We start from the raw sequence: 20,600 nt of genomic DNA, 5'->3' as shown, positions 1-20,600 counted from the left end.
CAAAACCAGCACAGGAGCAGGACTGTGCCCAGTTCCACTGGTCAGAGATTTTCTCAGTTGCCTTCCCAATGCACGGGAGTCTTGTGCCAGCGCTGTGCCACACTGTAGGATTGTGACTGTGACCCCCCTGTACTGCTAATCCTGTAGGATTGGGGCAATTATCCTGGGTTTTTTCCTTCTTTCTTTTTTTTTTGTTTCCTAGTGGGGCCATATGATTTCTTGGTACAACTGGATTCAAGGGGAAATTTGCATCTTTCCAAACATCACCCCCAAACTTGTCCCTCTAAACCTTTTGTTTACTCATCTGTTGACCTATCCAGAGCTGCAATGAGCACCCTGTTTTCCCCTCAAACACAGACTACAAGCAGACGACTGATGGTGAGAGTGAAAATCACTGAGGCAAAGTTACCGTGAAGGGATGGAACAAGGCACTAGGACCTAGGAGGCGTCTCATCCACCCTGGCAGGAATTTCTTGCTTGGAGCTCAGACAACAAAGGCAGAGTGAGCCTGGTTTTCTTTCTCTCAGCATCTCCACCCTGCGCGCTGAAAACCGGTGAGTAGAGCTTCCCCGAGCGTCTTGCATGCAGAAAAGTAACAGAAAGGAGGAATCTTTCCTTGGTGCCTTACAGCATCTGCAGTTCATTTTAAAATCAAAACCCCTGCATCCTCTGATTCATTCCCGAAGTTGCTTGGATGTTTCATTGTTCAGTGCATGACACCAGACTGAATCTACCCCAGCTGGCATCGTGGGGGGAATGTTCCCAGCTTGGGGTTTCTGTGCAGGTCGCCTGCATTGTCATCTGCCTCACTGCAAGCTGGGGACAATGATTTTTTCTTGCATGGGTCACGTTGACATTGTAAAATTCAGGGAAGGAGCGAGTGTAAAGGGTGGGGATGAGATAGCAACAGCTTTTCCTGGATTTATATCTGGCTGCCAAGTACTGTTGTAAATCCCATTTCAGTCCTGTGTTAACGTGAGAGCAACATACGTGAGGTGCATGTTCCTGGTGGTGCTGGGGGAGTGGAAGGGTCTCTGTCGCAGGGTTGGGGGGTTCCTTCTCCTTTTGTGTTGGGGTTTGGTGCAGGAGAAAGGGTTGTTCTTGAGCATAAACTAGACACAGTGCAAAATTGCTGCTCGCTGGGTGTCAGCTCCAGTCTCGGCTTTTCTGTGCTCAGAACAATGAAAGGTAAGGAGCAGGGGCGGCGTGTCCCTGGGGCACGGGCACTTCCAGCTATTAAATCACTTAGGGCTGCCGGGGGGGAGTGGGGTGGGGTGGAAATAGCCCCTTTATTTTCTCCTCATTAAACGGGAGCAAAAATGCAATTCAGAGGAGGCTCGGGCTGAAAAGAGCTCACCGAAGCTGCGTTTCAATGACAGATTTTTCTTTGCAGTCATTTCTTCTTAGATCTGTAGGCTGGTCCTGGGAATTGATTGATGGGCTAGGAGGGGGCTGCGGATAGGGGGAAGGGTGGGCTGGATCTCATTGCTAACCCTTATTGAACAGGCTGTCACAAAGAAACTGCTTATTCCCCTGTGACCATTCTTTCATAAATGCCAGTTTATTCTAATGTTAAACATTCAGATGCTCTGGGTCCTTCCGTGATTCGACAGATTGAAGGGCTGACTTACTGGGATCTCCTTGTTTTCTGTTGCCAAAGGAAACCTCACAGGGCTCAGAGGTTTAATTCATTGCCAACTGGTGTTTGGATGAGTTTTTGGGGGCTGAGTTGTGATTGCCATGTATCCCTTTGGCCCCAAGTCCCAATTTGCTGCACTTTGAAAACTCCCAGGTGCAGGAGCAGGCAGCTCTCTAGAAACGTGTTCCCTGCCCCCAGTAGTTGGATCCCTTTCAAAATGCGAGGACCCCTCCTACTCTCAGTCCCCAGAATCGATACAAATCTGGGTCAGGGGAGGGGGCGCTTCCCAAATGCATCTGTCCTGCTCCAGACACAGCCTTAGTGTCATTTTGCTCTCCGGATTGTGGCTCTTGCTGGGCTCTAACCCGTCCCTTTGCCCTCCTTCTCTCCCCATCTCCTTCCTGCCTAGCTTCAGATCTTTAGGGTTCACCAAACTATGGAACTTGATTTTGGACACTTTGACGAAAGAGACAAGGCGTCCAGAAACATGCGAGGCACACGGATGAACGGCTTGCCCAGCCCCACTCACAGTGCTCACTGTAGCTTCTACAGAACCCGGACCTTACAGGCGCTGAGTAACGAGAAGAAAGCCAAGAAGGTGCGTTTCTATCGCAACGGGGACCGCTACTTCAAGGGGATTGTATACGCCGTGTCCTCCGACCGCTTCCGAAGTTTTGATGCCCTCCTGGCGGACCTGACCCGGTCCCTGTCCGACAACATTAACCTGCCTCAGGGAGTGCGGTACATTTACACCATCGATGGCTCGCGGAAGATCGGGAGCATGGACGAGCTGGAGGAAGGTAAATGAGCATCGCCGCCTGGTGCAGTGAGGAGGAGGGGTGGGGAGGGGGCTGCAGCACTCGGGGCTGCCGAGCAGCTCGCGTTTCCCCGGGCTCTCGGCGATGCTGAGCCCCGCTGTGCCGAGCCGTGCCCTGCCGAGCGCTGCCGGGGCGGGGGCGGTGCGGGAGCCGGCCGGGTGTGCGGCCGGAGGGGTGTGTCCGACTCGGGGCTCTCTGTCCGTGCCTCGGGGGCTGGCTCAGGGTGTCCCCACGGCTGTCCGGCCTGGGGGGTGACCCCAGATGGGTGCGGGGAGGGTGCGCTGGGTTTCCCAGTGGGGTGGGTGGGGATGAAGGGAAAAGGAAGGGGTGCTGAGGCACTCCGGTAGCGAGTGTGTAATGGGGGCGGGAAGGGTTTGTGCGCTCTGCGTATGGCGGGGTTTTTGGGGTATTATGCGCACAATGTGTGTGCAGAGGGGTGTGGTCAGGGCCGTGCAGGCACTTGGGGGTGTGTGGAGAGGGGTGTTCGGGGTGCGGGCAGTGTGCGATGGATGTTTGGAGGGCGGGGTGTTGGGGGCTGTCAGTGTTCGGGGAGCGTGTGCAGGGGTGTGTTGGGAGTTCACACAGCCTGAATAGAGAGGGGATTTAATGAACAGGGGTTGTGAACGGAGCAGGGCGTTTTGGACAGGTTGCACTCGGTGAAATTTGGGGGTTTATGCGCGTGTCTGTGCGGAGGAAGGTGTGAGGAGGGTTAATTACAGCGCAGGTGTGGGGGTTTCTTTGAGCAGGGGTTTGTGCTCAGGAGGCGTGTGGGGTGTGCTGGGCTGTGTGTGGTGTGTCAGGGGGCGTCTCGCAGAGCGATGTGTGCGGAGAGGGCACGGCGAGTTCACGGGCTGCTCACGACCGTGGTTCGTGCAGGGGCTGTGTGAAAGGGAGGTGCCTCGTGTGTATTTGGGGAGGGTTTCTGCGAGGACCGAGTGTGGGGTGGTTGCACTGGTGGGTCTGGGGGGCGGTGTGGGAGGCATCCCCTGCCTGGCCGGTCTGGGTGTGCAGGGGGTGCTCAGGGCAGGGCTGAGCGTGTCCGTGTGTCCAGAGGGGGTGTGGGTGTGCCTGTCCCTCCGCGTGTCACTGTGGCATGAGCGATGAGTCAAAAATCAATGCTGCTCGGAAGGGGTGCCCTGGGGGAAGGTTTGCTGCCGTGGAGCTCAGCTGCCAGCCGTGCCTGTGCCTGGGGTGCTCCCTCTGCTGCCCTGGGTGCTGCCTTTCCCGGGAGGGTCAGGAGAAGCCCTGGGATGAAATTGCTGGGATGGCCAGTCCCGCCTCCTTGCCCGAGGCACGACCGTGGGCCAGCTCTGCTGGCAGCACAGCCAAAGCGGGCTGGACACAGGGCACCCACAGCCACCCTGCTTTTCTCTTCCCCGAGCAGTTCGTTCTTTGTTTGCACCTGGAATATCCTGTCGCAAGAGGGGAGTTGCTCTTCCCTTTTCCTTGGTGTTTTTCTCCAAGCAGACGACCTGGCCGGTTTGGTAACTACCGAAAATCCACGAGGCTTTTGCCTTTAGTAAAAGACAATGGATGTGAGTGTGTGAGGCGTGAACTGCAGGGGCTGCCTCGGCAGCGAGTCATTGTGTGACCTTGACTAAAGCAGCTCTCCCTAGAATTCCTTGACTGTGGAGCAGGATCCTCATTTCCCCAAAATACTTTGCGGGGACAAGGACACAGAATAAATCTTGGTTTCCACAGAGGAGTTTTCCTGGGAAGAAATTGCTGCCTTTCAGAGCTGTGATGCTTCCTAGTGGAGTTATTCTCAGCCCAATTACAGCTGTCGAATGGAGGTGTGGCCTCCCTTAATTTTTAGAGATTCTGCCATGTTTCATTCTGGTCTCTTAATATGGCCACAGCCTTTCTCTAATAGCAGCTCTCAGTCCTGCTTGTCCTAGGTTTTATGCAAATCTTCAGAAATAACTCCAGGAGAAAATGCAGTTCTTTATTCTCTTTTTACACTCTTCCTGCTTTTTGTCCGTGGAGTTAAGAAACCTTTAGTTGTTACAGCTGCTTTACACTGGGTTTTGCTGCAGGTAAGGAGGTACCTTCTTCATGAAAATGTATCTTGCTCGTTCAGGTAGAGACAGGAGGTGCTGGCATTTGGGTTCTGGCTTTGTTCTGCCAAAATGGCATCTGGAAACAGCACTGAAGAAGAGACACTAGAACCAAAATGGGATTGTCTGTGTGGCTGTGTCCTCAGCAGAGCATCATCTAGGAAAATAAAGCCTGAGCAGAGTGAAGACAAAGGAATCCATTTTTTGAACATGCCAGAGTGGGTCTGCATGCTGCTATTGATCCCGTATTTCTAGGGGTGACCTCCACCTCTGTTGGAGAAAAGCAATTTACAGCACCGTGGTTGTAACCAGCCTTGTGGTGAGCTCTGCCATGAGCTTGGGTGTTTGCATAGCTGTGTGCACGGTACCTGCATGAAACCCAGGACCTGGGAGTAATTCTGCTCTGTCACACAAGAACAGTGCACACACAGCCAGGGCATGTCTGCCTTGTAAATCGGCTTTCTGCTTGGAGACTGGGGATAACCAAACCAGTGCTTGTTGCTGTAGTGGGGCTAATTTATCATTGTGATTTCCAATAAACAAGTAGAACGTAGGAAAAGTCATCAAAGAGGCTTATCTCAGTGGTTTGATGGCAAAAGCTTGTAAATTACTGACAGTATTTCACATCATGTACAAAGAACTTGATTACTTCTGAGTGATTTAAAAATGTACTTACATAGCGTAGCCTGAACGTAGTTCTGGAGGGCAGAGAGTGATATTGCACAGTAGCAGCATCCTAGAGACACACATTCCAGGTGAACAAAACCCACATGGTGTGCTGCTAATTGATTGGGACTTGGAATCACCCTTTTGTTCTCCAGACCCGGAGTTCTTCCCTGGCCTTCGGGGTTACTCTCATAATGAGAACAAGTGAAGTTTTTCTTACTCTTTTTTCACATTCCTTCCATCTGTTGGGATGTGCCTCTTGGTCCTTTCCTGTACTGCACTCTAACACCTCACATTTTGGAAGCCCACGGAGCTCTGTCACACAGGTGCCTTTTTGCTGTCATATGAATTCTCCCTCACTGGTCACAGGTTGCTTTTTCCATTCTTTGCCAGGGAGCTGTCTGGTCTCCCAATGACCTTCTCTCAAAATCCACCTGCCTGATCATTTTTTCTCCCCCATTCCAGTCCTAATGGCCATCTTCCATCGCTGTAGTCATTGTCTCAATCCTAACTCCCTATTTTCAGCAGTCAGCTTTAATATATTTGTAAAAAATGCACCTGCTGCCATTGATTAGGACTGTATTCCTCCTCAATCTCTCTGCTGGTTAAGAGCAGTGCAGCATCCTGGTACTGCCCTGTTCCAGCTGATCCTGGCAGTGGTGAGCTGCTAACAGCACCTCCCACTTGTGTCCCACTGCCTTGGCTGAGACAGGAGTGGATGTTGGGCCCAGGTACTGCTGTTTATCATGGCTGGTGAATCTTTTGGAGAAGAGCACCAGGTGAGCTTTATTCTCCTTCATATAGAATTAGTTCCAGTGACCAAGACTTCAGGAAGTTGATTTATGAAGCTGCATTTTTGGGCGAGTCACTGTTGTAGCGGATAATTCTGTGCCTCATGCTGTGACAAAACTTGCATATGAAAGATGCTAAAATAATCATGTGCCAGCCTTTCTCAAGCTAGAGAGCTCACATTTCACCCAAGTTTTTGCTAAAATTTAGTTCCTTTGGCATCTGGTCATGGTGGTTTGGTCCTTGGTCCAATTTGAGCCTCTTCTTGTAGACTCGATGCGATGAGAAGTTGTCCCACCTCATCCTTGGCTGGGTGGAGGTGGAAGCTGATGCTGTGCATTGACCTCAGCAGCCAAGATGGCTTAAGAAATGCTGCTCTTGGCCACTTGTTCTAGTCCCCACTGTCCCATAAATGAGTTCTTTGTGGGAGAAAAGGGTTTTTTAGCCCTCTCTGTAATTTTGCTGCTTTCCCATGTTCGGCTTCTTGACATAATGAAATGCACAGTGAGGCACATCCAGAGGTGGATTATATGCCCTGTACTGGCCTCCTTGTTTGAAATTTGCTCTTGCTGCAGATCAAACACTAGAAAAAGCTGAATAGGATTTTGTTTTGCTCGGTGTGGCTTCATTGTAAATGTTCTTGGGCTGCGTGAGATATTCCAGAAAGTGATTCCAAGCTTTTTGTATCCTGTCATGCCCTTGGGAATATTTTCCAAAATCTTGTCCAGGAGTATTTAAAGTAATCATAGGAGGGGCTCCAGCCTGGAATTGTGCAGAGTCTGGTGTGTGCTGGGACCAAGGGGTTTATAGGAAACATACTGGAATCTCCACCCAATGTGTGTGTGTTCCAGTTTGCCTGGAAAAGTGAAATGCCTGCAGTTTAATACTGAAACCTTGGTAACCTGTGGAATTGTTTTCTGTGGGTGTCTGTTGGCCTGATAGCCCAGCTAATTGTGTCCTACATAACAAGATTTGTCCTCGAGATTCTGTTTTATTTGCTTGCTCATCCTGGCTGTCACGCTAGGACTGGTGTGGTCCCAAAATTCTTTATGGGCATCGTGTTGTTTTGGAGGTGATTTCTAATCAAGCATTTCTTCCACTTCTTCAGCAGAACAAGAGGTGCTTCTGTTGGTGGCAGAGCTCCCTGTGGAAGAGCCAAGGGAAGGGAGCTCTTGCAGGGTTCATTTTGCTATGCTGGAGCAGGTCTTTTTAACTCATAAAGCAGCAGCAAGTTCATGCATTTGAAACTAAAGGCCTCCTCCAACACCATATGGAATGAACTCTGCAAGGTGTTAAGTCCACTTAATTCCTGCTGCAGTCCTGGTAAATTCCACAAAACACAAAAGCTGGGCACAGTAGCACAATCACAACTTTGCAACTGCAGAGCTAACAGCCAGAATAATTGACTGCTGCCCACAGAGACTGTTCCTGGAATAACTGTTAACACTTAGACATTCAAAATGGCCTCAATCCAGCTTTCCTGATTTTTCTCAAAAGACTTCTGCCCGCAGTTCATTATCCCTGGAAAGTTGCTGGTGCATGCTGAGGAAGGATAACTTTTTCTGAAAGCTCAGCCTGTCATTTTTGGTATTGTCACAGGGAGCTGCTGTAAGAGGGTTGGAGGATTAGTGCTCATCTGGAGCTTAGAGTTTTTCTAAGGAATCTTCTCTAAGGCAAACCTTATCTTTGCTGAGATCATCCCGTCTTTAGGAGCTGAATAATCTCCTTGTGCTTGCATCAAATTGGTAGCACCGGGATGTGTCATGCACTCGAAGCCAGAGTAATTCTGTGTGATACAAGCCTGGCTTCAAATGGCAAATATGATGGTCATGACAGAAGGTCTGAGGTCTGCAGTCAGCCCATCCATTGCTCAGGGCAGGCAGGAGGAGTGAGGGAATGCCCTGGCTGGTTTGGTGGCACGATAGGAATTGTGACACGTCTGGAGCGCCCTGGCATGGTGACAGTGCACATCCTCCTGCGGGCTCTGGCTCTGCAGTGCAGAAAGGGCATCATGCTCTGACCCGGCCCTGCACTAAACAAAAGCTGTCCTTGGCACCACAGGGATTTTGTCAGGATGATGCTCCCCACCCCCAGTGCATGGGTGTGTCTCTTTGGGGCTCCCTTTTTGGGGTTTTGTTTGGAATTAATGACGTGGCTGTCCATTGTAGCTTGCAGTGGGATTTCTGCACGTGTGCACAGCTGCTTGCTGGCTCGAGACGTGTGTTCCTGAAAATATTTGTGCACAGATTCTTGTGCTTAGGGCTGGGGAGCAGTATTCTTCTTGGGGTTGTTTCTTTTGCTCGTGACACGATCTCAAGCCTGCTTCCCATTCCTTCTGTTAATGCTGTGCACATCTTCTGCAACCACGCTGTGTCTGTCAGTCATGCTTCTGTGGCTGGCACAGTTGTACACCTCGACTTCTCATTATAGGCTTAGCACAGACAGATGTGGCAGAGAAACCCACAGAGAACCCACTCCTCCCTCTATGGTAGCACTGTTCCCTGAACGATTTCTCTTTTCTGTGGTCTCCTGGCCACAGTGGGCAGTTCAAAGCTGGAAAGTTCACAGGTCTTCAGCCTGTGCTTGCCCAATCCTGCTACCACCATGGTAAGGTTTGGGTACAGCTCCACTGTGGGAAGTGAAATACACTGTGGAAAGTGTGTTCCTGTCTGACAAATGCCATGTGCCTCACTGAGGAACTTGAACGATGATTTTGCTGCTCTTTGGGGGTCATAAACTGAGTTAGGGAAGACATTAGTTGAAGTGGTTTTTAAATGAAGTTAAAGCTTCAGGTCACATCCTTAGATCAAGGAGGGAGGAAAGAAAAGCTCCTCTTCCTTGGAGCTGTGCTGCTGTGACTGCAGAAATGCTGCTGAGAAGAGCTGCTACTCTGAACTGCTGTTCCGAAGTGTCACTCCAAGGAAATTTCTCTCCAGTTTCGGAATCCAGTAAAGTGTGGATTTTATTCGCTAGGGTTTGGGTTAAATGAAACAAATGGAGAAAGGGCAGATTCCATTTTGCACTTGAGAGGCCTCTGTGCGGGTCTGCCTGAGATCACATCTGTGGAACAAACCCTACAAGAGTTTTGCCTTCGTGCCACCGTTGCCTTTGGTGTGTGGTGGTGTAAATACACAAACAGCTGTGGTGTGTGGGGAGGAGTTCAGGACTCAGCTGGAGCTAAGAGTAATGGTATTGTACCAAACAGATCAAGAACCTCTTCAGCTTACTTCAAAACAATGGAACTCGTTAATAGAAAATATGCTCCACCACCTCCCGTGTTTACAGAACACAGTGCAAACGGGTACTTTCTTTCACTGTGAAAATAACACAGATGAAGGTCAAATGCAGATGAAAGTCGAGCCTTGCCACACTTCAGTGGCTGATAGTCTACTTCTGCTTTTCAGGTAGGGAAGCAGAGGTGCAGGTGAGGTCAGGAGCTGGCACAGGGAAGCCTGGGGCATGGGTGACAGCAGCACTCAAATCGCTTGTTCTTAGTGCTGCATTTAAACAGAGAAATCCCTTTCCTCAGAGGATAACGCACAGTTCTGCTGAGCACACTTATGAGGGCTCTGCTGCCCAGGAATTATGGGTTTGGGAGGGCTCAGGTTCTTAGGATGGTTAATTCCCTGGGAGCATTCCAAACTCCCCTTGCTGGCCTTCTCTCAGTTGTGAAAGTGGAGAGAAGCCTGGGCCTGCTCTGCAGCAGGTGTTACTTGGCTGAAGCAGATGAATAAACCACAACTTATCACTTATTAATCAGAAAGATTTGAAGTATTCAAAGCTTCTGGAAAACGATATCCCCAGAGGGAATTTTGTATAATGTATGGTACTCTGGGGGTATATTGAGCGTCTATAGAGTCAGATTCACAAAATGTAAGGGATTAAGGAGCTCCAGCTATGGGCAGGGCTGCATGGTCAGTTTATTGAGGGGTGTTGCCGTCAGCAAATAGAGATTTTTACTGTTTCTTCAAGCCAACAGAACCTGCTGGTGGGATTGTTGTGTTAGTTTGGGGTACACTAGCTGACAAAACGCCCAACTGAGTGTTCATCATGAACCTTGCAGCTCTCTTCTCTCTTCTGTAGTTGTATTCCATCTTTAGAAGGGGAAACAGAGTATCTGCTTCCTGTTGGTCAAGGATTTTGGTCATTTTTGTACAGCTGATGGAGAAGAGCTGCAGTTGGTTGTATAGGCACCATGAGTGGGCATCACTGTGGGGTTAAAATAAGTTAGAGTCCCGCTTCTTTCCTGTGGCTGCTTGTGCCATCATGCCCTTATCAGGAAGAGGGGCAGAAATGCTCAGAGTGCTGTTTTAAGCCTGTTAAAACCTGTTCATTGTGTGCCTGTTATGGTCTCACCATGGGTTCTATGAAGGGATTAACCTGGTGCCTCCATTAGAAATGCAGTTTAGTCAGCAGAAGAACTTCCAGTATGAACTTCATGCTGGACCTGGCACATGCCTGGGCCATGTGGAAGTCAGTGGGATGTCTGGAAATCCATATTTTACCAGCTGGATGTCAAATCCTGTCCTAGAGATCCCTGATTGGGAACCCAGACACAGCTGTTGTGGTTTTCAAAGATATCTGAGCCCTGGAGTTTGCAGTCAAGGAAATGCAGCCAGTCTGGTTTTTGTGAAGAAGGAATTTTCTTAATTTATTTTTTTATTATTTATTTTTTTATTTTCTGAAAGAGTTAAATCTATATTTTGATTTCAAATGTATCGTAGTACACAAAGAACTTAAATTTGTAAGATCAAAGAAAACACCAGAAGAGACTCTAAAATCCTACAGGTACCCATGTCATGCCTTCATTCCTATTAAAGTTTTATCTAATGGCGAGACGAAAGCTCCTTCCTCCGGCAGTGAGTGACTTTTTTTCAGTGCATCCTCAAGTGCTCAGCAGCCTGAGTCATTTCAGAGCAGACAGCTACATTCCCTTAGGGATACTGGTTTACAGTCTCGTTCTAGTAATAACTCTTCCAGCATCCATCAGATTTGCAGGCCCAAAAGAAGCTCCTACAAATCCCTTAAGGTGCTTTTAAAACCTTAGATAGATAGGATCCTGTAAATTACAGACAAAGCCTGAAAGTAATTTTGGGTGGGATAGGGAAGGGCTTTTTGTGAATTACTAACAAGACCATGTAACCCTTCTCTGCCACGTCTAAATTTGGATTTAATGTATTTTTGGTTGGTAGCAGCCATGTAAAAGCAAGCAGTGGTATTTGGTGCAGTGTTTAGTCTCAGCTGCCGCTAGGTCTGTCCCCTAATAAACCACTGATGATCTAACAATGCATATTTGTTATGCTTGCTAGATTTATCAAGGCTACTTTTAGTGAAGGCTATTCAGGACAAGATTTTGATTATTTTTCAGGCATGATGCAGAAGGCACTTTGTGGATGAATGTTGATGTCCTCTTGGCAGGGAATGACACACTGAAATAGTAGCTAGGTCTGTAAAGACAAAGGGGAAACTGGCAAATTTATGAAATAATGGGGGTGGTCAAATGAATTTACTGTTCTGAAGCTCTTGGAAAGCTTAGCTGCATCTTGAAGTACCTAAATACTTTTATAACTCAACCTCTTTTAACCCCTGGCTCATGTGATTGTATGTATTTGCTGATGACTGACTTGCTTACTTTGTGGAAATACTGGCAATATTTAAAATAAGCATAAATACGACATTAAAATAAGGCAGAATGTTTTAAGAACGAGCAAATGGAAACAATTATTAATGGTTTGCATGATCCATGGGGGAAGAGCACAGAGCCTGTTTTCTGGTAGTTACTGTAGAATCTCCTTCCTTCCTCAAGGGGAGAGTTACGTCTGCTCGTCCGACAACTTCTTCAAGAAGGTGGAGTACACCAAGAACGTCAACCCCAACTGGTCAGTCAACGTGAAGACCTCTGCCAACCAGAAAGCACCTCAGTCCCTGGCCAGCAGCAACAGCGCCCAGGCCAAGGAGAACAAGGATTTCGTGCGCCCCAAGCTGGTGACCATCATCCGCAGCGGGGTGAAGCCCCGCAAGGCCGTGCGGGTGCTCCTCAACAAGAAGACTGCCCACTCCTTTGAGCAAGTCCTCACTGACATCACTGAAGCTATCAAACTGGAGACAGGGGTGGTCAAAAAGCTGTACACCTTGGATGGGAAGCAGGTAAGAGGTTTTACAGATGTTCCATCTTTTTCTTCCTCTTATTGTGCGGCTTTGCTGACTCAGACCAATTCTTGAAGCCTAAAATTAAGCTGAGATGATTGCTGCCATCTGTTCTCTTGGAAGTGTGGCTTCTCATGCCAGTGGTTAGGTTACTAAATTTTCCCTGATATTAATACCAAGTGAAGAATGTAGCCGTGGGTCTGGGTGGAACAGATGCTGGCCCTGCACGCCGGCGTGTGGTGCGTGTCTTCTGGGCCAGCTAAATAAATAACAGGGGGAGTTGGGCTCACTGCCACCAGCTGATCTGGCTCTGGAGTAACTGGAAGAACTCTCCAGCTTTGGCTTTGCTCAGTGAAAACGTGTTGCTTGACTTTCCTTGCCCTCTGATGAAGGCTTGCTAAGATAAAGTGATTGATCCAAGCGTGCTCTTCTGGCCAGCTCCAGAGTGAGCAGGGAAAGCATGGAACTGTGGTGCAATTCCTTGAGGTAACATGCAGAAAGAGTCAGAAATATTTAGCAGGTCATCATATTGTGCTTCATGTCTACATGTTGCTGGAACTGAAGGAAACATCTGTCTCTTGTTAGCAGCTACACAGCAATGAGCCATTTCAGATTGCTGTATCTATGAAAAGCCTTAAAGGAATGTGAGGGGATCGTTTTTAGAGCTGGGAAGAGCTGGATTCTTCAAGGACAATTCTGAGCTTGATTTAACATTTCTGTTTATTGTAATTGAGGAACGATCTTATTTTCGTCACTATTTTTCCTGCTCCAGATTCTGGAGTGAGGCAGCACAGCTCTTGTGTGGGTTTGGACACTGGCTGTTCTAGGGGTTGATGGTTTTGCTTTAAATTAACTCTGTCCTGTCTCTGGAGAAAATTGTTTAAGTACTGGCTCTATCCAAGAACATGCAGATTTTACATATAAAAATGTTTGTCCCAAATACAGATCCCTACAGTGTCCTGCACAGTCCAGGTGTAGTGCCTGGGTGCTGAGAGCAGCCTGACAGTCTGGTGGCCCTGCCCATGGCAGGGAGCTGGAACTGGATGATCTGTAATGTCCCTTCCAACCCAAACCATCCTGTCATTCTATGATTCTTGCTTTGTCCCATCCTCTGTGTCCTGCACATTAGTTACTGTCTGGTTCCAGCTTCAGATACACAAAAAATCCCATCTGTCTGCCGAAGCTTTCCTTTCCACTTGTCTCAATGCAGCACTTTTCCTTCCTAAGATGCATAGTTTGAACATGAGGGGGTGACTGTCCAGCTGCACTCTCCATAGCCACAGTAACCTGCTGTAAGTGAGCAGTGATACAAGGAGCGATGTGCTGGAAACCTTGGGAGAGACCAGGGAAAGAGGAAGGAGAGAGTCAGGTGACCTGTGCTCCCTGAGGTGGTCACACATGGGCACAGGACCATGCCCTTTGGATCACAGCAGCTTTGCAGAGGGTTTAACAATTGCATCTGGCCTGAGAGCAGCTCCCTGCTCATGCTGACGCACAGAGTCCTGTTGTTCTCCCAGCTGGGAATGAGGAGCTTAATCTGAGCCTGTAGTGGCCTCAGTTCTTTGAGAGGTGCTGGCAGTTTGGAGGTGAGATGTTGCTTTGGATGGTGCGGAAACAGGATGCTCCATGAGCTTCCATCAAACTGCTCTCTTCTCCCCCTTTTAGCTGTTTACAGGAGCAAGTGGTGATTCCTCTGGCTGGAGAGCAAGACAGGATCAGCCCTGATATGACATTTAACTTGTTTCTCTGGCTTTATAATTCACCATTTTATGCAGTGAGATATTTCATTGCATGCTGGAGACACTACTGGGAGTTTGTGTGTGCAAACGCACACCCAGTATTGCAGATCTTGGAAACAGCAAGACTGTGATTTGGCAATAATGGGATGTTTGATATTTATTTGCAGCATCAATTACTGTTGAAGCTTCCTGAAGAGCACACCTGGTTCACCAAGGCTTTGTGCTTAGTGGAAGGTTCCCTTCCATGCTTGTTTTTCACTATAGATGTGTATTCTAAGTGTGCAAGTCAGAGCTGGAAGCTTCTGCTGTGGGTGCAGTGCTGGCTGTTTAGGGTTTCCATGACATACTGCTCCACAAAATCTGACCTCCTGACATGACATTAGGGGGTTTTGCATGTCTGATGCTGACATTAGAAAGAGATTACTGAATGCGTAATTCTGACAAACAGCACTTTATTTTCAGGAGGAAATATTCATGCAAAAACGCAAGCTGCTCAAAGCTGAAATACTGACAAGAATCCTGACAGCCTGTCTCTTTGAGTGCCATCAGAGGCACGTTGCTCCCTCTGTTGTGAAATGATAAAATTTACAAAAGGAACGTACAAAGGAAAATCATCCTTCCTCAGTCCACGAGCTGGAACTTAATGAGGGGAGATGATTATTTTATTTATAGGCATTTCCATAGTGCTCATCAGTGGAGTAATCAAGATGCTTCAGAAGTACAGACAGTGGTGGCAATGACAGGGTGGTGTGTGAATAATTACATTTCTGTGCACTGCAGACCTGCTGCAGTTGGAGTGAGAAAGCAGCTAATTGAGAGCTGGTGGGCTGGATTTGAATAAATGTAGCACTTGAAACAATAGTGGGGTTAGGTTATTTTAATGAATTTTTGTTTCTTTTTATGTCTTGGGTTGGCTGGAGAAATACGGCCCTTGAAGCTGCTAAATGAGCATCTTGTGTTTAAGTAGTATATTTAACTTGCACATATTTCTAATGTCTGTACTCGAGCTCCTTCCCTCCCTGGAGCATCTCATTACCTCTTGGTGCACACCGCGGAGCTCAAGAGGTTTTTCAGGTAGTTGACCAAAAATGGGTTGTGACGGGGGATCACAACAGAGATTTAACTTTGGAACTTCTGTGGCTGTACAGGAAATGGTGTAGGTCAAAGGATTCAGTGCATTAAACAAATGCTTTAATGGGCCAAATCCAGCACTTTGTTCCACAGCTACAACTGCTGTCGTGTTGAGATGTGTAATACATGTAATTAAAATATACACATTCAGGATTTAATTTGGTCAGGCCTGTGAATCACGCTGGAAAACAGTTATTTTGGTAGATTCTTCCTCCTTTTTTAAACTCTTAGTTCTACCCAATGTCCCAAACAAGTCTGGATTCCTGGCAGCACTGGCTACTTGATAAACACACGATGACAGATCCTGCCTCGCGTCGTTAGCAAACCAAATTAGAAAGCAGAATTTGAGACCGTGGATGAAGTTGCATTTGGATATTCTGAATGCAGTAAGCTGAGCTAGACTCTGCAAATGTTGCATAGATTTACTGTCCTGCTCATGCCTGAGCTTCCTTCTCACCGTGGTGCACAATGGGTCGGTGCTCTCTGGGAGAGGGGAGGCTGCTCCATCGCTGGCAGCCCAGCGCAGCTCCTTTCAGCACCTTGCTTTGCAGGTGGGCTCTGCCTGCATTCCTTCCTGCTTTTAAGTGACCTGTGAAAGCTGGTGTCTTCTGTGCACACTGAACTTCTCTTTTTCTGCCCTGCATTTTACATTTTATTCTAAGGTCTGTGAGTTGTTCAGCCAAGTGCCTGAAGAGATGTAATGAGAAATATCACTCTTTTTTTTTGGTCATTGGCTGAGTTGGGTGATACTCTGGCATAACCAGAAATTCATCAGACATGTTTAGTTGTACTTTAGCATTAAGTTTTGGCTTTTTTTTGGTATAGAATTCCTCCTCCTTTTTCTTCAGCTGTTTAGCTAAACACCCCATTGTGTGACCCAACAATTATCACCACAAATAAGCAGAATAGGTGCTGTTCAGAGCAGGGAGAGCTTGTATGCTTCAGTTCCACATAAATGGAGATATTCTGGTCAACAAGCAGGGAACAGATTATGGTTTTAGCCACGATAACATGCAGTGATCTCCTCTGGCCTTTGAAATCTTCAAACACGGGGAGAAGTCACCCATGCTCTGCTCATTGGCTGTTTTCTTGCCCAGACACAGTGCTGCTGCTCCATCTGAGTGTTAGCTGTCTCATCAGATGAAATTACATCCATTTCCATATGTCAGGGCACTTGTGACTGTGCTCCCAAAAGAGTTTCCAGTCTTAATAAAATGGTCCCCTCTAGCAGCCTTTGCTTTGATAAGGATATCAAGTGGCAGGTGATGAGTGGAGTTCATTCCCTGTTTGCAGAGCTGATGCCAGTGCCCCAGGGGCCAGCCCACCTCTCCCGGCCAGGCAAGAAGTTGCCATTTCATTTCATTTCAGGTTTCCTGCACTGAGGAAGGGCAGCAGCCACGGAGGGAGAAGCAGGATGACTAAGCTTACAGCAAGTTTAAAGTTGGGACTTTGTGATCAAAGTCAATGAAATAGGTTGATAAAGCATCTCCTAAATACTGCACTGGAGAAACCAAACAAACTTCGGAGCTGCTGCACTGATTTTAAGCTGGTATTTGGAAAAAAAAAAAGTAAAAAATTAATTGCTCAAGTGTTAGTAGTGGACCAAACTTTTCCAAGATAGTGTAGATCTATTGATTGTATTAATGAAACTGTATCAATGGGACATAGGACAAGGTTTGTACTGAAATACTGAAATTCCTCCAACATCTGTAATCTGTGATTGGTGCTCAGGAAGAAGGTGACACCTGTGTGACTGTACCCAGTAGCATCTGCAAGGCTGGAAGATCAGAGGGAAGCTGTTCCCTCCAGAGCCCAGGCAATAGTTACCCCACACCCTGAGGCACGAGGTTCAAGGTTAGGAAGTGAGCAAATTGCTTTGGGTTATCGCACACGTTGAGGGGAAGGATGTCAGAACTCCTCATCCTTCTAAGTTGTTGGCTGCCCTTTAGGATACTGAAAAACTGCATTGAAGTGACCCCAGAAAAGCAGTTCCATGCACTCATATAAAGCTGGAGCCCAAAGGAAATGTAAGAGCAGGAGAGGAGTGCAAGTGTTTTCTGTGTCCCACCTTCTGCTAAAGCTCCTGCAGCAGCCAGTGCAAAGGGGAGCAGCGAGTCCCACCTTCCCTCTCTGCTGCACAGAGCTGCAACAACAAACCTGGATCTGGTTTGCGTCTGTTTCTCAGCCCTTTCCTCTCGGAGCTTCTTGCTCGCTGCTGAGATTTGCCAGGCCCCGCATAAATCTCCCATTTTAATAGTGAGAGAACAGGTCTGGGTTCACAGAGGAATCGAGCAGGCAGGATCCCTGCCCACAGCCACCTCCCCATCACTCAGGATGGGGATTAGCTCCCAGCCTCACTCCTCCCCAGTGCTGTTGCAGATGCTCTGGCTTAGGGTGCTTGCGTGAGATTACTCCTCTGCAGCAGCCATGTGTCATGCAAGGAGGATTAGTAATAATGTATGGACTGGAGAACTTCTGAACCCAAGTCACTTACAGAGCCAGACAACACAGCCTAGTTCTCTATCTTCAGGGAGCTCTTAGTCTAAGCTGGAGGTTCAGCACTGCCTGATTCATGCAGTGACTAGACTCTAACACAGACAAAACCAATTAGTCCGCAGGTATCCCACAAGGATTTTAGCGCTCGGTCGAATGAATAAGCTGAGCTTCCATGAGTGTGTATCTGAGTACTTAGGATAAAATATTCAGAAGACTTTCCGAGATGTTATTCAGAAACCTTATGCTTATTAATTTCTGTTTCCTCGGGTCTGTGGGCCACAGAATCTGGGTGAAGAGGAACACTGTAAATCCTGATTCCTGTGCTTCTTAAAGCAGACACAGGCTGATCTCAGCAGCTGAAGGCTTGATCAAACCTGTTCTCCTGTGAGCATGGTACTGACCTGGTTACCACTGGTGTGGTCTCCAGCCACTCCCCAAGATAGGTAGTGATGGAACAGGGGAAAATGGATTTAAACTGTCAGAGGGCAGATTTAAATTAGATATTGGGAAGAAATTCTTCCCTGCGAGGGTGGGGAGGCCCTGGCACAGGGTGCCCAGAGAAGCTCTGGCTGCCTCTGGATCCCTGGAAGTGTCCAAGGCCAGGCTGGACAAGGCTTGGAGCAACCTGGGATAGTGGAAGGTGTCCCTGCCCACGGCAGGGAAATGGAGTGAGATGTTTTTTATGAGCCCTTTCAACACAAAGCATTCTATAATTCTGTGTGTAGAGCAAGGGGAGACAGTGGAGGAGAACATCAGCTTGCAGACTTTGCTGGATGTTTTGCCATTGCTTTGCCTCACTCTCAGGTTCTGGAGGAGGTGTCATCCTCCTGCCTGCCATCCAAAGGGCTTTGGTGCTGTGTACTCATTGGCGCATTGCTGTTATGCAGATCCTGGCTGTGGTAAAAAATACTGGTAAATCCGTTTTTCTCTCAAGGCAGTGAGGCTCCCAGTCCACAAGCAGGCTCCAGAGTTGTGCTGCTGTTTGCTGGAAATGGTTGATTTTAGAGCCACGTACTGACCACGCTCCACATGAACACCTGCTCCTTGTGTCACAGATGGCAGGCTGTCAAAATTATTGAAAGATGCAGTCAGACCTGACCTGGTGACCTAGAAGTACGTGGCCCCTATTACTGCATCCTGGTGCTATTCACACCCCAAAAGGGACGTATGCTAAAAATTCGATCCTCAGTAGCATCTTTATTTTAGCAGTCCTCTCTGTCATACAGAGTGACATGTTCCCTTTTCACTCTGAATCCCAAGAGAGAAGAGGATTATTCACTGTAGTGCCAGAGGGTTTATCCTGGAATAAATGGGCTGAAAATGAGCAAGGGAAATAAGGCTGAATATCTGGAGCTGTGGACAGGCCAAGAAAGCCTTGTTGTTTTTTCCATTGTGAGTTTGTGTCGCTATATGAAACTTAAGTTTCTGGTTCCTTTTTGATGCTTGAGCAGCAATCCCACCAGTGTGAATGAGAGTCCCTCCTGCTCTGAGAGGGAGAAGGTTACACTTAAAATATTCTGAGCAAGCATCTACCTCAGGGTGTGGATTCTTGTAAATGTCTTATTTCGATCACCTGGAATAATCCAATATGTGAATTTGCCCTGTTTTTAGTGGGGAAATGTCTTGCTTATTCTGGTGTGCCAGTGTCCTTAGTGTTAGGCTGTGAGTGGCATCACATATATTATTTTTGCTCACCTCTCCCTACCTGCAGTAGGTCACAGAGTGAGCAAATACCCCCTGAATTCCCTCAGGGGGACACACCTTGAGAATCTCATGGTGGTTGGTGCCATGTTCCATATCTTGGGGCAAGTTCACCTTTTCTTCCTGTCTGCCTGGAACCACTTCTTCTCTTCCCTTCTCAGCTCTTAATTGGCCTTCAACCAAAAAGCTGTTTTCACTCAGTAGCAGGTAAGTTATGGCACGGCTCACACTTCTCTCTAGGAAAAGCCTGCACTAGGTGTGAATAAAGGCAACCAACCAGGTGACAGAGGCTGGCAAGAAATGGAGTGAAAGAGCTGTCAGCCAGCACAACAGCATTTCCTTCTTTCTTGGCTCTGAAACTGCACGTGGGCCTGAACCAGTGGTTATTCATTTTTGTGTGTCTTGATGGAGCTTAAATATTAAGGAAATTAATCCGTGCTGCAAAGGACCCTGTGAGTGTGAGAGGTTGTCAAAGCCTCCTCACCCCATCTTTTGACCATGATGCCAGTGACAACAAAGGTGTTTGTGTGGGTCAGTAAGGGAAGGAGTGAGAGCCCTGCCCACGTGCAGAGGATACAGCCTCCATCCACCCTCAGCTCCGCCAGGAGTGACAAAAGATACACAGAAATGTGTGTCATAGCAGTGTGTCTAAAGGAGTTGAGGAGGGAAAAAATAAGTAGGATGCAATCCCTGGAGCTTTTCAGAGCTGGCTAAGGTAGGCCTGCATGTGTGGGGAGGTGCAGAGAGGAGCTGTGAGAGCTGAGGGCTGTCCCAGTGCTCCTCAGGCTGCGGCAAATCGATTGAAACAGAGCTGGAACTGCAGCTCTGCTCCTGGAGATTTGCTCAGGCTGAATAGGGAGGAATAAGCAGGGCTAATAACCAGAGCATTCACTGCTCCGAGCCACAGGCACACCCTGTCCCCTGTGAATGTGCAGCCAGACTTTGCTGAATGTTATACAGTGATATATAATAATAATCTATACTCTTAGACCTAGTTCTAGTTCCCTGGTTAACAGCAGGCACTGTGTATGTGAGTAAACATGATTTTATCTGTATAAATACATTTTATTAAGTGTTGTAAAACACAGCTCTGCAGCTCAATTTGCTGTCTAAGCAATCTAAACTCTTCCTTCATTAAAGAATCCCAGGGACTATTGTGCTCTGATATCCTCGAGCCAAGTTCTTGTTTTTGCTTCCCTCACCCTAATAAACCAAAACCAAAGGAATCTCACTGCAGTCTTTCACTGCACTTTGAAAATGTTTGCTTACTTTTAAATTATTCTGTGAGATAAATGCAGATCTCATTGTTATTAACAGTTTTAAAATTATCCACATAATCTGAAATAAGTAGGAAATTAGCGTGTATTAGCTCATGGTGCTTTTCTATGTTTTCTATCTTGAAAAATACTTTCAGAAC

The 20,600-nt window shown here is 47.6% G+C and overlaps 1 protein-coding gene across 6 annotated transcripts in view; it reads left to right on the top strand.

Annotated features, from left to right (window-relative positions):
* Window positions 1-266: 266 nt before the first annotated feature.
* The window catches only part of DCX (doublecortin), a 71,876-nt gene continuing 51,542 nt past the window's right edge, over window positions 267-20,600 (top strand). The window contains exons 1-3 of one of the 6 annotated variants that reach the window (XM_042039832.1): window positions 267-554; window positions 2,049-2,439; window positions 11,776-12,116. In XM_042039832.1, the coding sequence (XP_041895766.1) occupies window positions 2,076-2,439; window positions 11,776-12,116 (705 nt within the window). In that variant the 5' untranslated portion in view covers window positions 267-554; window positions 2,049-2,075. Of the gene's footprint in view, window positions 555-1,005; window positions 1,189-1,542; window positions 2,440-11,775; window positions 12,117-20,600 lie in introns of those variants that run through there. The other 5 variants (XM_042039836.1, XM_042039837.1, XM_042039838.1 and 2 more) reach the window with 5 other exon arrangements.

Source organism: Corvus kubaryi, unplaced genomic scaffold, assembly GCF_017639235.1.
Source record: "Corvus kubaryi isolate FWS band 111438036 unplaced genomic scaffold, C.kubaryi_AGA036_p1.0 37395, whole genome shotgun sequence".
NCBI lineage: Eukaryota > Metazoa > Chordata > Aves > Passeriformes > Corvidae > Corvus > Corvus kubaryi.
This window is presented reverse-complemented; position numbering and strand designations above follow the sequence as displayed.